Source organism: Haplochromis burtoni, unplaced genomic scaffold, assembly GCF_018398535.1.
Source record: "Haplochromis burtoni strain Fernald_Lab_line unplaced genomic scaffold, NCSU_Asbu1 Contig_102, whole genome shotgun sequence".
Classification (NCBI taxonomy): Eukaryota; Metazoa; Chordata; class Actinopteri; order Cichliformes; family Cichlidae; genus Haplochromis; species Haplochromis burtoni.
The window spans coordinates 1,738,945-1,753,058 of record NW_024582463.1 but is presented as its reverse complement, the minus strand read 5'-3'; the positions used below and the strand labels follow the sequence as shown (position 1 = coordinate 1,753,058).

Here is a 14,114-nt window from a genome sequence, read left to right as displayed (position 1 = left end):
CCAGTGTGAATTTCACCTGACGCTTTCTTCTGTTGGTATCAAATCTCTGTGAGATGTGTGCAACTCACACCCTCACCTTTGTGTGTATGTGTGTTGTGTTGTGTGTGTGTGTGTGTGTGTGTGTGTGTGTGTGTGTGTGTGTGTGTTGTGTGTGTGTGTGTGTGTGTGTGTGTGTGTGTGTGTGTGTGTGTGTGTGTGTGTTTTGAGACTCGTCACCCTGGAGCCAGTCGTTCTCTCCTCTGACCCTGATCCCCGTCACCTGTCTGCTCAGATCACACACACAGACACACAATTGCTGTGACCCTTTCCTGGAGCTGAAATCCAATCGCAGTTGCCAGCCATACAAAACTTGCCAGCACAGCAAGGTTGTGTTTTTTTTTCTTTTTTAATGTTGGGGGGTGTTTTGCGTTTGATTCGAACAACTTACTGTCTGCTTTGAGATGAACGAAGGCTCAGTACGACCATGTTAAAGGACTTAACACGTGTACACTGACCTTGGACTGAGTCGTGCAAAGAACTTAAATGATGTCTAAGCTTTTTTCCAAAAAAGCCCAGTAGCTGAGTTAAACAGTAGTTACACAAAATATCAAATGTTACAATTCAGAAACTTTTCCTAAATCACTGAAAATATGCTGAAAAACAGTGTTTCATAAAGTCCATCAGCTACATTAAATCTTTTAGTAATATGTAAACATGCTTGTGAAATCTCAGTATGCAAGAGACAAATCCGAAAACCTAATATTAGTCTCATGTGGCTGCACTAGGGCTGCCACAAACGATTATTTTGATAGTCGACTAGTCACCGATTATTTTTGCGATTAGTCGACTAATCAGATCATCATCCATTGGACGTAATACAGCTTATTGCACCAGCAGCATCTGCTCTTATATAACTATCATTAGCTTACAGCTTTAAGTGTTTAAGTATGTGCTAACTAAAAATAAAGACAAGATGATAGTTTATTAAATTTTAATGAAATTTGCAGATTGTTTCGGTGAAGTTTAATAAACTCCTTGCTATCTAAAATATAACAGGACACCGGAGTAAATTCTCCAGCATCTCACACTTCTGATAATCAGCTGTCTGCTTGACGTTTATTCAGCTGTGTAAAAACTTATTTAATCTCAGCCAAACCGATTTACTCAGGAACAAATAAAATACTAAAAAAAAAGCCAAACAATAACATTTTAAGTTATCTAAGTGACTCATATATATGTTTAACCTGAGTAGCGAAAGACGGCGGTGGGTTTGAAAACGATTTGCCGGGAGTCCGGTGTTCTCACGGCTCTAGTTGAGCCTAGCCCCCGGCTAGCTATCGAGCTAGTGGGTAACAGACGTCTCCGAAAACGTCGGAGCGCTTTTGAAAATATGTGGTGTCTTGATAAACTGAGCAGATATTTGAGGTTTACACAGCTACATTCTCGCCTGAAAATATGTTAAACGTTTATTTTGTGACCCAGAAAGAATAATAAGAGTAATATTAAAACTAACTAGCTGCCGCCATTGTTGGAAACTGAGCTGGGCCTGCGCTATGAATTCTGGGACACAGCTTCTTCTTCTTCGGGGTTTAACGGCAGCTGGCATCCTTGTACATGCAGTGCTGCCATCTTCTGTTTCAGTCCGTTATTACACTCTTAAATCCTGCTACTTATTCCTGCGTCTTTTGCGATCTTACAAAGCTTCAAACGACGTCGACTATTAAATCAGTCGTCGACGATTTTGATAGTCGACGTAATCGTGACTAGTCGACAATCGTGGCAGCCCTAGACTGCACTAAAAAATGATGTTTCTGTACTCGAACTCGATGGATCGGCTCAGAAACACTTGGAACATCTTTATTAAATGGATCAGTATTTATTTCCTGGTTTTCTACTCGGTATGAGTAAATGCAATTAAAATGACTCTGGGGTAAAGCAGAGAATTGCCATTTTCTGTGATGATATTGTGTGATAAGTGCAAAAGCCACAACTATCTCATACGTCTTGTAAGGCACAGTTTATGCTGAACCATATTTACAAATTTCAGTGCCACATGCTGACGTTCATGGTTTTTTGGGGAAGGCCTTGCATACGTCATCGGGTCCTAATAGCATGCTAAATGTATACCACATGTATGGCTAGCGTAATGGTCTGGGTGCCCTACAGTCCAGACCTGTCACCAGTTGGACACAAGGCCCCAAATTGTTAAAAGCTGAGAATATGTAAACATGTTGAGACTGGGGAAAAATATTTGGCTTTGAGGAAAAAAAATCTACTTGGTAACTAAAAACTTGTTGCTTAAAAACAGGGTCAGCATGTCTAGATTATAACCAACCTCTAAGGGTCTGCTTTTCCTAGTGACGTAAACTTGAGACTGAGCGCACAGGTTTGTGTTGTGGGGATATCCGCGTACCTGCTAATTTTTTGTAACTTTACAACGCACCAACGTCACCTCAGGCAACAGACTTGAAGCAAACCTCTGAAGTGCAACAGGAGTGACTACTCGGCCGTCACGTCTCCAGCTGCCTGTGACCACAACAGAGGATAATTGAGGCTTAAGCCCACAGTGGTAGCGCCTATCCTCAGTACATAAGAGAACCAGTTTATCAGACTGTTAGCTTAGTTTTAGAGTTCAGCAGTTCTCTGACGTCTACACATGCCTAAATAATAAGCACTGTCATAATGTGGTAGGTACTACAGGGAAAACTGTGAATTTGAATCTTAAATGTTAGAAAGGGTGTAATGTGAGCAGTCCACCAGCAGAACCGGTAACCTATACAAGTTTTAATGGAGAAAAAAGGGGAGTTTCCATTTCTTGCTGTATTTTTAATCAGCATTTGCTTCCCAGCTATTTACAGATTTTCTTACATCTGAAGCAACAGATGTGGCGTTTTCTCTATAATGGTGACAGCTGTCGGATGAGGACGGTTTCCAATTACATCTCTAGGTTTAAAAATGCGTTATTACTGTCTTCCTCCAAAAGTTCACAGAAAAAACAATGTGTTTGTGTGTGATGCTTATTTTGTTTCACTTGGGTAATTGTTATATAATCACTGACCCAAATGCTTTAAAGTCGTGTCCTTTTTTTTAAATTTTTTTTTATAATCACTGATTCTGTGTTCTTGCAGTTTTAAGGAAATCAAGCTGGTCAGTGGCACTAAAAAGTCAGAGAATCACAAACCTTTTAAATGCCCTGTAATTTGTGCTCTGTCATGTTTCCTAGTTAAATTTCTTTAGCCTTTTGCTTACAAGTCATTACATTGTCTTTATGGTTAAACTGCACTGTACTCCCTCTTTCACAGGAGTCCAAGTTATCATCTGTCCGCTCCAGTACGTCGCGAGGTCGAAACTCCGTGGCCACGACCACATCAGACGAGCAGCCGCACATCGGTAACTATCGGTTACTGAAAACCATTGGCAAAGGCAACTTTGCCAAGGTCAAACTGGCACGACACGTCCTCACCGGAAAAGAGGTAGGCATGAGTGCACGCGCCCACACACACACAGGCTAGATTGGACTGTACGCTTTAATCTTATCCTGCGGTTCCACTTACAGAGTCGTTCTGACTTTGTGAACTTGGCTTTTATTTTTAGCTGCTTCGATCACATTCAGGAGAAATGCTCTAGTATTGACTCTTTATTTAACCAGAAACAGGCTCGTCAGTGTTTCAATAACAAACAGGCTATGCTAGGGAAACTGCTGAGACATGCTGTCATGTTGTGATGATGAAACCTGATGATCACTGCTGGTGGTGATAATAATAACAATAATAATAGTAGTAATAGTAATAATAACAGTAATAGTAATAATAGTGTACTTATTGACAGTACAAGTATACCTGGTAATTAGACTTTGACAGAAAAGAAGCCTCAACCTTTTCTTTCCAGTTAGCAAAGATGGTAAAAAGCAGGAAAAATGGCTGCTAAGTGTTAATCTGTCTTCCTGGTTGCTGAGTGTAGGGGAGGGTTCATGCTGTGCTACACAGTTTGGTCTGAGGCTTGCATGGCTTTGGAGACAGTGCATCTGCTGCAGGAGATTAGTTCACCATTGTCAGCCTGAATAGAGACGCCCTAAATGTCTCCGGTTTACTTTGAATTCCAGATGTGATGTAACCCGGTGATCAGTCCCTTTAAGGGAAAAGCTGGGACTGCAGTGAGCCCATGCTTGGTTCTGTCTGTTGCCCAGTCAAGTCGGCTCTCCAACTGTGTGTATGTGTGTGTGTGTGTGTGTGTTTGTGTGTGTGTGTGTGTGTGTGTGTGAGAGAGAGAGAGTGGGGTGGGCGTGCTCTGTCAATGTGTGACAACTCTGTGCCTGACACCCTGATAACATGCCATGTGACCTGCTGGCTGGCGCACACGCACTCTCGCACAAAACGAAAACAAGGGATAGTCAGAGGGCACGAAGGAGTCAGATAGACGAGCACGACCAGAAACGGTGAAAGAAAGACGTTAGTTGACAGGGAAAGACAATAATTGGACTGAGGAGTAGCCCTCCCTTTCCCATGTCCCTTTGAAGACACGATTCTTTGTTCCCCCTGCCTTCATGTCCTCTCTCCTCATTTTCTGCGTCATCCTCTTTTTCCTACAGCTCTCACTTTGAATCCATCCCATCTGTGCATTTCTCTCTTTATATATATTTTTTTCCTCTGCGGCTATTTTGATTATTTGTCTTTGCCCTTATGGCTTTTTGTTTTTCAGTCTCCCTTGCTGGGGACTGCTGTTGGATTATGAGCTGTAGGCCCTTAAAATGGCATGGATAAAAAGCATGCTTGAGCTTGAGTGTGTGTGCCTCTCTCCTATTTTCTATCCTATTATGCAACTATCACCTGCTGCGATTGTGTATTTATCACTTAATGCTGTGAAATTGTATCGTGTGTGTGTGTGTGTGAGATGTGTCCCAAAAAGAGAGAAGTGTGTGGACATTTGTGTTTGTGCGTGGCTGTCGCAGGCTGTGGTTTTGTGGGTTTGTGTGAGCAAAATGTGCCATAATAAATGAATCAAAGTGTAATGACAAGTGAGCACATTCTTGCTTACTGCTTCTAGGTGGCTGTAAAGATCATAGATAAGACACAGCTCAACTCCTCCAGTTTGCAAAAGGTGAGTTAACTTGCTTTCTTTCTCTCTCACTCACATACAGAAAAGAAAATGTGCACCAACACACACACACACACACACACCCACACCACACCCACACACACACACACACACACACACACACTCCACACACACACAAGGATTTAAACCTCAGTCCTTCTCATCCCTTTTCTCAGAAGTCATTTTAAGCCACTCTCCCTGCCCCAAGTGTCTTTTTCTCTCGTTCTCCCTCGCTCTCTCTGGCTTTCTGAAGTGGTCTAGTTTTCGGAGAGAGTTTTAATTACAGGAAACAAGCTGCAATTACTTCCTTTGATCGTGGCAGGGTGGGGTCTGTCCACTTACACGCACACACTGTCTAACCATGTATACGTGCACACTGAACGCACACACCAACCACTCCACAGACATATATATAACATAGAGTATGTACTTCTATAAACGCCGACGCACAGATGATAAGGAAATGTAAAGACGAAGGGAAAAGGTCACACGGAAGTTAGAACAGGAATTGGCAGAGAATGCTAGTTAAAATACGCCATCATATCTTGAAGTGTCTTTTTCTTTCTTTTTCTTTTTTAAACATTGATTTATATAAAGGCCGAACTAAGAATACGTCAGCTCTGAAGTCTCTAAATCTAAAAAAAAAAAAGCCAAGCAGTTTTAGTTTCATTCAGCATAAGATTTAAATATGTTTGCTGTGGACTATATAATGTGGCGGATTAGTACACGTTTGCACTCCAGTGCAATGTGGCTCATTTATCAGTTTTATTTGGGTTATCAAACAGTTAATACAAGTTAGTTTGGATTGCAATCCAAACTAAGAGGCTGTATTTTTGTGTATTTTTTTTTCTAGCTGCATAGCACACAATAGCTGCAACAGTGTAGCCGCTTTCATGTTAACATAAGCATAAACTCAGCTTTAATGTTTTGATGTCGTTTTTAGATTACGCTCAAGGACAGCAGTCTTTGAAGAAGGTAACACTTGTAACAAAGCAATAAATATTTTACACTGAGATGCTGCTTTAGTGGTGCATTTAGGGCTGTTGGTACCTTTAATAGTTCCTGGTTTGCACAGTTTTTATATGGATAAATAGTTAATGTGCCCATAAAGTGCTCAGTCGGCCTCGCTTGACCTTATCTGCTGACTCAGAAGAAATATAATGAGCAGGGAGCAGCGCATCTTTACGCCCTTTCCTGATATGAAATATGCAATGTTTTATACTACATGCACGATTTAACACTACAGTCTAATACATGAACTCAGAACCTTTTAAAATTTGGGGTCTGTATTTTGATATTTGGCTATTGTGGTTATTAAAAAGGCCATACTCCCTTTATGCATTTATGGGAATGCAGGTTATTACAGCTTATAAACTGTGCCTCTGTAGAGAACACAATCTCTCATTTTGGAGAAGCTTATGAATAGATACTGCTGCTGCACGATGCTGGAGGCATGTAATAAACTCACATGAAAGACTTTGAGAAACATCTGGAACCAGCAGCTGTTAAAACGATCAATTTGGCCGTGCCGAAACGGACAGAAGTGTTATTGAGTCTGATCTAGAAAGATTACGGTTCTGACTTTAACAGAAAAGTTATTGAGCTGATATGTTCAGATGCTACCTGCAGGAAGTGCTTGTCTAGAAAACGCTAAATAGTGGCCTTTAACTCATTTTTTGTTCAATTATGCAATCTAAATTGCACCAGACTTTAGATTGGTAGCTGAGTTACTTTGATCTCTGTTGGTATATCATCACTAACTGTTTTTGTTTTCCTTCCTCCTCTTGAACAGGAAGTGAGTGGTTGTGTGTCAGTGTCAATTTACCTACCACAAACAGAGACTCTGGAGTCTTTGTAATCACACAGAAATTACAATACTGGCGTTTGTTTTCACTCCCTGTCATTTGGAGCAAATGCACATAATCAAGTGATAGACATTTACACTGGAGAAATGACCGTATAAATGAGTGTCACAACAAGAACAACTCCCTCTGCAGTCTGATGCCGTGTTTGACGGTCTGTCTCGTTTCTCACAGCTCTTCCGGGAGGTGAGGATCATGAAGATGTTGAATCATCCCAACATAGGTGAGTCACCCTGAAACATGAGGTTCAAGTGTGTCGTCACTTGCTGGGAGCCAGTGTTTTTAAGGCCGTGTAGCCAGTTTTCTTTTTTTTTTTTTTTGGTGTAGTTGTTTGTGTTTTTTTTAGTGTTTTTAAGGCCGTGTAGCCAGATAATATTAATCCTGCTATTTGTTTTTGGTTTTTTACCCCTTTTTACTTTCATTCTTGCTCTTTGCTCTGCTTCTCCCTTTGTTCTCTTCTTATTCCCTTGCCCCATCACTCCCTCCTCCATTCCTCTTGCTTTGCCTTTCTCTTTCCACCTGCAGTCAAGCTCTTTGAGGTGATAGAAACAGAGAAGACTTTGTACCTGGTAATGGAGTACGCTAGTGGAGGTAAGTCGTGTCACTGTGAAATGATTCCCCCTAAAAGTTGTCATTCTGTGATAGACCATAAGCAAAGGAAAAAAATAAAGACCTTTGTAAGCAGGATCATTTGCAAAGAGCTTTATTATTGATAAATTTGCTGAAAATGAATGCCACTGTAAATGTTTTTATAATAATCTATTTATGTTATTGAGTCAACGTGATGACCAGATTTTTATTTATTTATTTTGGTACTGCTGTTGTATCATTATAAGTCAAGTCTGTAATAAAACAGAGTATCAGTAATAAACTCCTAAACGACAACGTTCAGATCAGTACTCCTGACCCTTTATTCTGGAGGCAGGTATCCAGTTCCAGCACTAAATCTTGCTCACTGCTGTGTGTGTGTGTGTGTGTGTGTGTGTGTGTGTGTGTGTGTGTGTGTGTTTGAGACTCGTCACCCTGGAGCCAGTCGTTCTCTCCTCTGACCCTGATCCCCGTCACCTGTCTGCTCAGATCACACACACAGACACACAATTGCTGTGACCCTTTCCTGGAGCTGAAATCCAATCGCAGTTGCCAGCCATACAAAACTTGCCAGCACAGCAAGGTTGTGTTTTTCTTTTTCTTTTTTAATGTTGGGGGGTGTTTTGCGTTTGATTCGAACAACTTACTGTCTGCTTTGAGATGAACGAAGGCTCAGTACGACCATGTTAAAGGACTTAACACGTGTACACTGACCTTGGACTGAGTCGTGCAAAGAACTTAAATGATGTCTAAGCTTTTTTCCAAAAAAGCCCAGTAGCTGAGTTAAACAGTAGTTACACAAAATATCAAATGTTACAATTCAGAAACTTTTCCTAAATCACTGAAAATATGCTGAAAAACAGTGTTTCATAAAGTCCATCAGCTACATTAAATCTTTTAGTAATATGTAAACATGCTTGTGAAATCTCAGTATGCAAGAGACAAATCCGAAAACCTAATATTAGATGATCTTCATGTGGGACTGCACTAAAAAAATGATGTTTCTGTACTCGAACTCGATGGATCGGCTCAGAAACACTTGGAACATCTTTATTAAATGGATCAGTATTTATTTCCTGGTTTTCTACTCGGTATGAGTAAATGCAATTAAAATGACTCTGGGGTAAAGCAGAGAATTGCCATTTTCTGTGATGATATTGTGTGATAAGTGCAAAAGCCACAACTATCTCATACGTCTTGTAAGGCACAGTTTATGCTGAACCGTATTTACAAATTTCAGTGCCACATGCTGACGTTCATGGTTTTTTTGGGGAAGGCCTTGCATACGTCATCGGGTCCTAATAGCATGCTAAATGTATACCACATGTATGGCTAGCGTAATGGTCTGGGTGCCCTACAGTCCAGACCTGTCACCAGTTGGATACAAGGCCCCAAATTGTTAAAAGCTGAGAATATGTAAACATGTTGAGACTGGGGAAAAATATTTGGCTTTGAGGAAAAAAAAAAATCTACTTGGTAACTAAAAACTTGTTGCTTAAAAACAGGGTCAGCATGTCTAGATTATAACCAACCTCTAAGGGTCTGCTTTTCCTAGTGACGTAAACTTGAAACTGAGCGCACAGGTTTGCGTTGTGGGGATATCCGCGTACCTGCTAATTTTTTGTGACTTTACAACGCACCAACGTCACCTCAGGCAACAGACTTGAAGCAAACCTCTGAAGTGCAACAGGAATGACTACTCGGCCGTCACGTCTCCAGCTGCCTGTGACCACAACAGAGGATAATTGAGGCTTAAGCCCACAGTGGTAGCGCCTATCCTCAGTACATAAGAGAACCAGTTTATCAGACTGTTAGCTTAGTTTTAGAGTTCAGCAGTTCTCTGACGTCTACACATGCCTAAATAATAAGCACTGTCATAATGTGGTAGGTACTACAGGGAAAACTGTGAATTTGAATCTTAAATGTTAGAAAGGGTGTAATGTGAGCAGTCCACCAGCAGAACCGATAACCTATACAAGTTTTAATAGGAGAAATAAGGGGAGTTTCCATTTCTTGCTTTATTTTTAATCAGCATTTGCTTCCCAGCTATTTACAGATTTTCTTACATCTGAAGCAACAGATGTGGCGTTTTCTCTATAATGGTGACAGCTGTCGGATGAGGACGGTTTCCAATTACATCTCTAGGTTTAAAAATGCGTTATTACTGTCTTCCTCCAAAAGTTCACAGAAAAAACAGTGTGTTTGTGTGTGATGCTTATTATGTTTCACTTGGGTAATTGTTATATAATCACTGACCCAAATGCTTTGAAGATTCAGAAGATTGCCTTTTACTTTAAAGTCGTGTCCTTTTTTTATTTTTTTTATTTTTTATTTTTATAATCACCGATTCTGTGTTCTTGCAGTTTTAAGGAAATAGAGCTGGTCAGTGGCACTAAAAAGTCAGAGAATCACAAACCTTTTAAATGCCCTGTAATTTGTGCTCTGTCATGTTTCCTAGTTAAATTTCTTTAGCCTTTTGCTTACAAGTCATTACATTGTCTTTATGGTTAAACTGCACTGTACTCCCTCTTTCACAGGAGTCCAAGTTATCATCTGTCCGCTCCAGTACGTCGCGAGGTCGAAACTCCGTGGCCACGACCACATCAGACGAGCAGCCGCACATCGGTAACTATCGGTTACTGAAAACCATTGGCAAAGGCAACTTTGCCAAGGTCAAACTGGCACGACACGTCCTCACCGGAAAAGAGGTAGGCATGAGCGCACGCGCCCACACACACACACAGGCTAGATTGGACTGTACGCTTTAATCTTATCCTGCGGTTCCACTTACAGAGTCGTTCTGACTTTGTGAACTTGGCTTTTATTTTTAGCTGCTTCGATCACATTCAGGAGAAATGCTCTAGTATTGACTCTTTATTTAACCAGAAACGGGCTCGTCAGTGTTTCAATAACAAACAGGCTATGCTAGGGAAACTGCTGAGACATGCTGTCATGTTGTGATGATGAAACCTGATGATCACTGCTGGTGGTGATAATAATAACAATAATAATAGTAGTAATAGTAATAATAACAGTAATAGTAATAATAGTGTACTTATTGACAATACAAGTATACCTGGTAATTAGACTTTGACAGAAAAGAAGCCTCAACCTTTTCTTTCCAGTTAGCAAAGATGGTAAAAAGCAGGAAAAATGGCTGCTAAGTGTTAATCTGTCTTCCTGGTTGCTGAGTGTAGGGGAGGGTTCATGCTGTGCTACACAGTTTGGTCTGAGGCTTGCATGGCTTTGGAGACAGTGCATCTGCTGCAGGAGATTAGTTCACCATTGTCAGCCTGAATAGAGACGCCCTAAATGTCTCCGGTTTACTTTGAATTCCAGATGTGATGTAACCCGGTGATCAGTCCCTTTAAGGGAAAAGCTGGGACTGCAGTGAGCCCATGCTTGGTTCTGTCTGTTGCCCAGTCAAGTCGGCTCTCCAACTGTGTGTGTGTGTGTGTGTGTGTGCATGTTTGTGAGTGTGTATGTGAGAGAGAGAGAGTGGGGTGGGCGTGCTCTGTCAATGTGTGACAACTCTGTGCCTGACACCCTGATAACATGCCATGTGACCTGCTGGCTGGCGCACACGCACTCTCGCACAAAACGAAAACAAGGGATAGTCAGAGGGCACGAAGGAGTCAGATAGACGAGCACGACCAGAAACGGTGAAAGAAAGACGTTAGTTGACAGGGAAAGACAATAATTGGACTGAGGAGTAGCCCTCCCTTTCCCATGTCCCTTTGAAGACACGATTCTTTGTTCCCCCTGCCTTCATGTCCTCTCTCCTCATTTTCTGCGTCATCCTCTTTTTCCTACAGCTCTCACTTTGAATCCATCCCATCTGTGCATTTCTCTCTTTATATATATTTTTTTCCTCTGCGGCTATTTTGATTATTTGTCTTTGCCCTTATGGCTTTTTGTTTTTCAGTCTCCCTTGCTGGGGACTGCTGTTGGATTATGAGCTGTAGGCCCTTAAAATGGCATGGATAAAAAGCATGCTTGAGCTTGAGAGTGTGTGTGCCTCTCTCCTATTTTCTATCCTATTATGCAACTATCACCTGCTGCGATTGTGTATTTATCACTTAATGCTGGGAAATTGTATCGTGTGTGTGTGTGTGAGATGTGTCCCAAAAAGAGAGAAGTGTGTGGACATTTGTGTTTGTGCGTGGCTGTTGCAGGCTGTGTTTTTGGGGGTTTGTGTGAGCAAAATGTGCCATAATAAATGAATCAAAGTGTAATGACAAGTGAGCACATTCTTGCTTCTAGGTGGCTGTAAAGATCATAGATAAGACACAGCTCAACTCCTCCAGTTTGCAAAAGGTGAGTTACCTCGCTTTCTCTCTCACTCACATACAGAAAAGAAAATGTGCACCAACACACACACACACACACACACCCACACCACACCCACACACACACACACACACACACACACACTCCACACACACACAAGGATTTAAACCTCAGTCCTTCTCATCCCTTTTCTCAGAAGTCATTTTAAGCCACTCTCCCTGCCCCAAGTGTCTTTTTCTCTCGTTCTCCCTCGCTCTCTCTGGCTTTCTGAAGTGGTCTAGTTTTCGGAGAGAGTTTTAATTACAGGAAACAAGCTGCAATTACTTCCTTTGATCGTGGCAGGGTGGGGTCTGTCCACTTACACGCACACACTGTCTAACCATGTATACGTGCACACTGAACGCACACACCAACCACTCCACAGACATATATATAACATAGAGTATGTACTTCTATAAACGCCGACGCACAGATGATAAGGAAATGTAAAGACGAAGGGAAAAGGTCACACGGAAGTTAGAGCAGGAATTGGCAGGGAATGCTAGTTAAAATACGCTATCATATCTTGAAGTGTCTTTTTCTTTCTTTTTCTTTTTCAAACATTGATTTATATAAAGGCCGAACTAAGAATACGTCAGTCTCAAGTCTCAAGTCTCTAAATCTAAAAAAAAAAAAGCCAAGCAGTTTTAGTTTCATTCAGCATAAGATTTAAATATGTTTGCTGTGGACTATATAATGTGGCGGATTAGTACACGTTTGCACTCCAGTGCAATGTGGCTCATTTATCAGTTTTATTTGGGTTATCAAACAGTTAATACAAGTTAGTTTGGATTGCAATCCAAACTAAGAGGCTGTATTTTTGTGTATTTTTTTTTTCTAGCTGCATAGCACACAATAGCTGCAACAGTGTAGCCGCTTTCATGTTAACATAAGCATAAACTCAGCTTTAATGTTTTGATGTCGTTTTTAGATTACGCTCAAGGACAGCAGTCTTTGAAGAAGGTAACACTTGTAACAAAGCAATAAATATTTTACACTGAGATGCTGCTTTAGTGGTGCATTTAGGGCTGTTGGTACCTTTAATAGTTCCTGGTTTGCACAGTTTTTATATGGATAAATAGTTAATGTGCCCATAAAGTGCTCAGTCGGCCTCGCTTGACCTTATCTGCTGACTCAGAAGAAATATAATGAGCAGGGAGCAGCGCATCTTTACGCCCTTTCCTGATATGAAATATGCAATGTTTTATACTACATGCACGATTTAACACTACAGTCTAATACATGAACTCAGAACCTTTTAAAATTTGGGGTCTGTATTTTGATATTTGGCTATTGTGGTTATTAAAAAGGCCATACTCCCTTTATGCATTTATGGGAATGCAGGTTATTACAGCTTATAAACTGTGCCTCTGTAGAGAACACAATCTCTCATTTTGGAGAAGCTTATGAATAGATACTGCTGCTGCACGATGCTGGAGGCATGTAATAAACTCACATGAAAGACTTTGAGAAACATCTGGAACCAGCAGCTGTTAAAACGATCAATTTGGCCGTGCCGAAACGGACAGAAGTGTTATTGAGTCTGATCTAGAAAGATTACGGTTCTGACTTTAACAGAAAAGTTATTGAGCTGATATGTTCAGATGCTACCTGCAGGAAGTGCTTGTCTAGAAAACGCTAAATAGTGGCCTTTAACTCATTTTTTGTTCAATTATGCAATCTAAATTGCACCAGACTTTAGATTGGTAGCTGAGTTACTTTGATCTCTGTTGGTATATCATCACTAACTGTTTTTGTTTTCCTTCCTCCTCTTGAACAGGAAGTGAGTGGTTGTGTGTCAGTGTCAATTTACCTACCACAAACAGAGACTCTGGAGTCTTTGTAATCACACAGAAATTACAATACTGGCGTTTGTTTTCACTCCCTGTCATTTGGAGCAAATGCACATAATCAAGTGATAGACATTTACACTGGAGAAATGACCGTATAAATGAGTGTCACAACAAGAACAACTCCCTCTGCAGTCTGATGCCGTGTTTGACGGTCTGTCTCGTTTCTCACAGCTCTTCCGGGAGGTGAGGATCATGAAGATGTTGAATCATCCCAACATAGGTGAGTCACCCTGAAACATGAGGTTCAAGTGTGTCGTCACTTGCTGGGAGCCAGTGTTTTTAAGGCCGTGTAGCCAGATAATATTAATCCTGCTATTTGTTTTTGGTTTTTTACCCCTTTTTGCTTTCATTCTTGCTCTTTGCTCTGCTTCTCCCTTTGTTCTCTTCTTATTCCCTTGCCCCATCACTC

At 41.0% G+C, this 14,114-nt stretch overlaps 2 protein-coding genes across 3 annotated transcripts in view; both read left to right on the top strand.

Annotated features, from left to right (window-relative positions):
- Positions 1-7,825, top strand: part of LOC121814908 (serine/threonine-protein kinase MARK2-like) — a 27,199-nt gene extending 19,374 nt beyond the window's left edge. The window contains exons 2-5 of one of the 2 annotated variants that reach the window (XR_006054647.1): positions 3,282-3,452; positions 5,023-5,076; positions 7,110-7,222; positions 7,292-7,480. Coding sequence is in view for 1 of the 2 variants with exons in the window: in XM_042223141.1 (XP_042079075.1) it covers positions 3,282-3,452; positions 5,023-5,076; positions 7,110-7,158; positions 7,461-7,648 (462 nt within the window). In the remaining variant the exon portion in view is untranslated. Of the gene's footprint in view, positions 1-3,281; positions 3,453-5,022; positions 5,077-7,109; positions 7,223-7,291 lie in introns of both variants that reach the window. The other variant, XM_042223141.1, reaches the window with a different exon arrangement.
- Positions 7,826-8,863: 1,038 nt separating this feature from the next.
- The window catches only part of mark2b (MAP/microtubule affinity-regulating kinase 2b), a 28,104-nt gene continuing 22,853 nt past the window's right edge, over positions 8,864-14,114 (top strand). Inside the window, exons 1-4 of the mRNA XM_042223103.1 lie at positions 8,864-8,911; positions 10,061-10,231; positions 11,787-11,840; positions 13,877-13,925. Coding sequence (XP_042079037.1) covers positions 8,864-8,911; positions 10,061-10,231; positions 11,787-11,840; positions 13,877-13,925 — 322 coding nt within the window. The remainder of the gene's footprint in view (positions 8,912-10,060; positions 10,232-11,786; positions 11,841-13,876; positions 13,926-14,114) is intronic.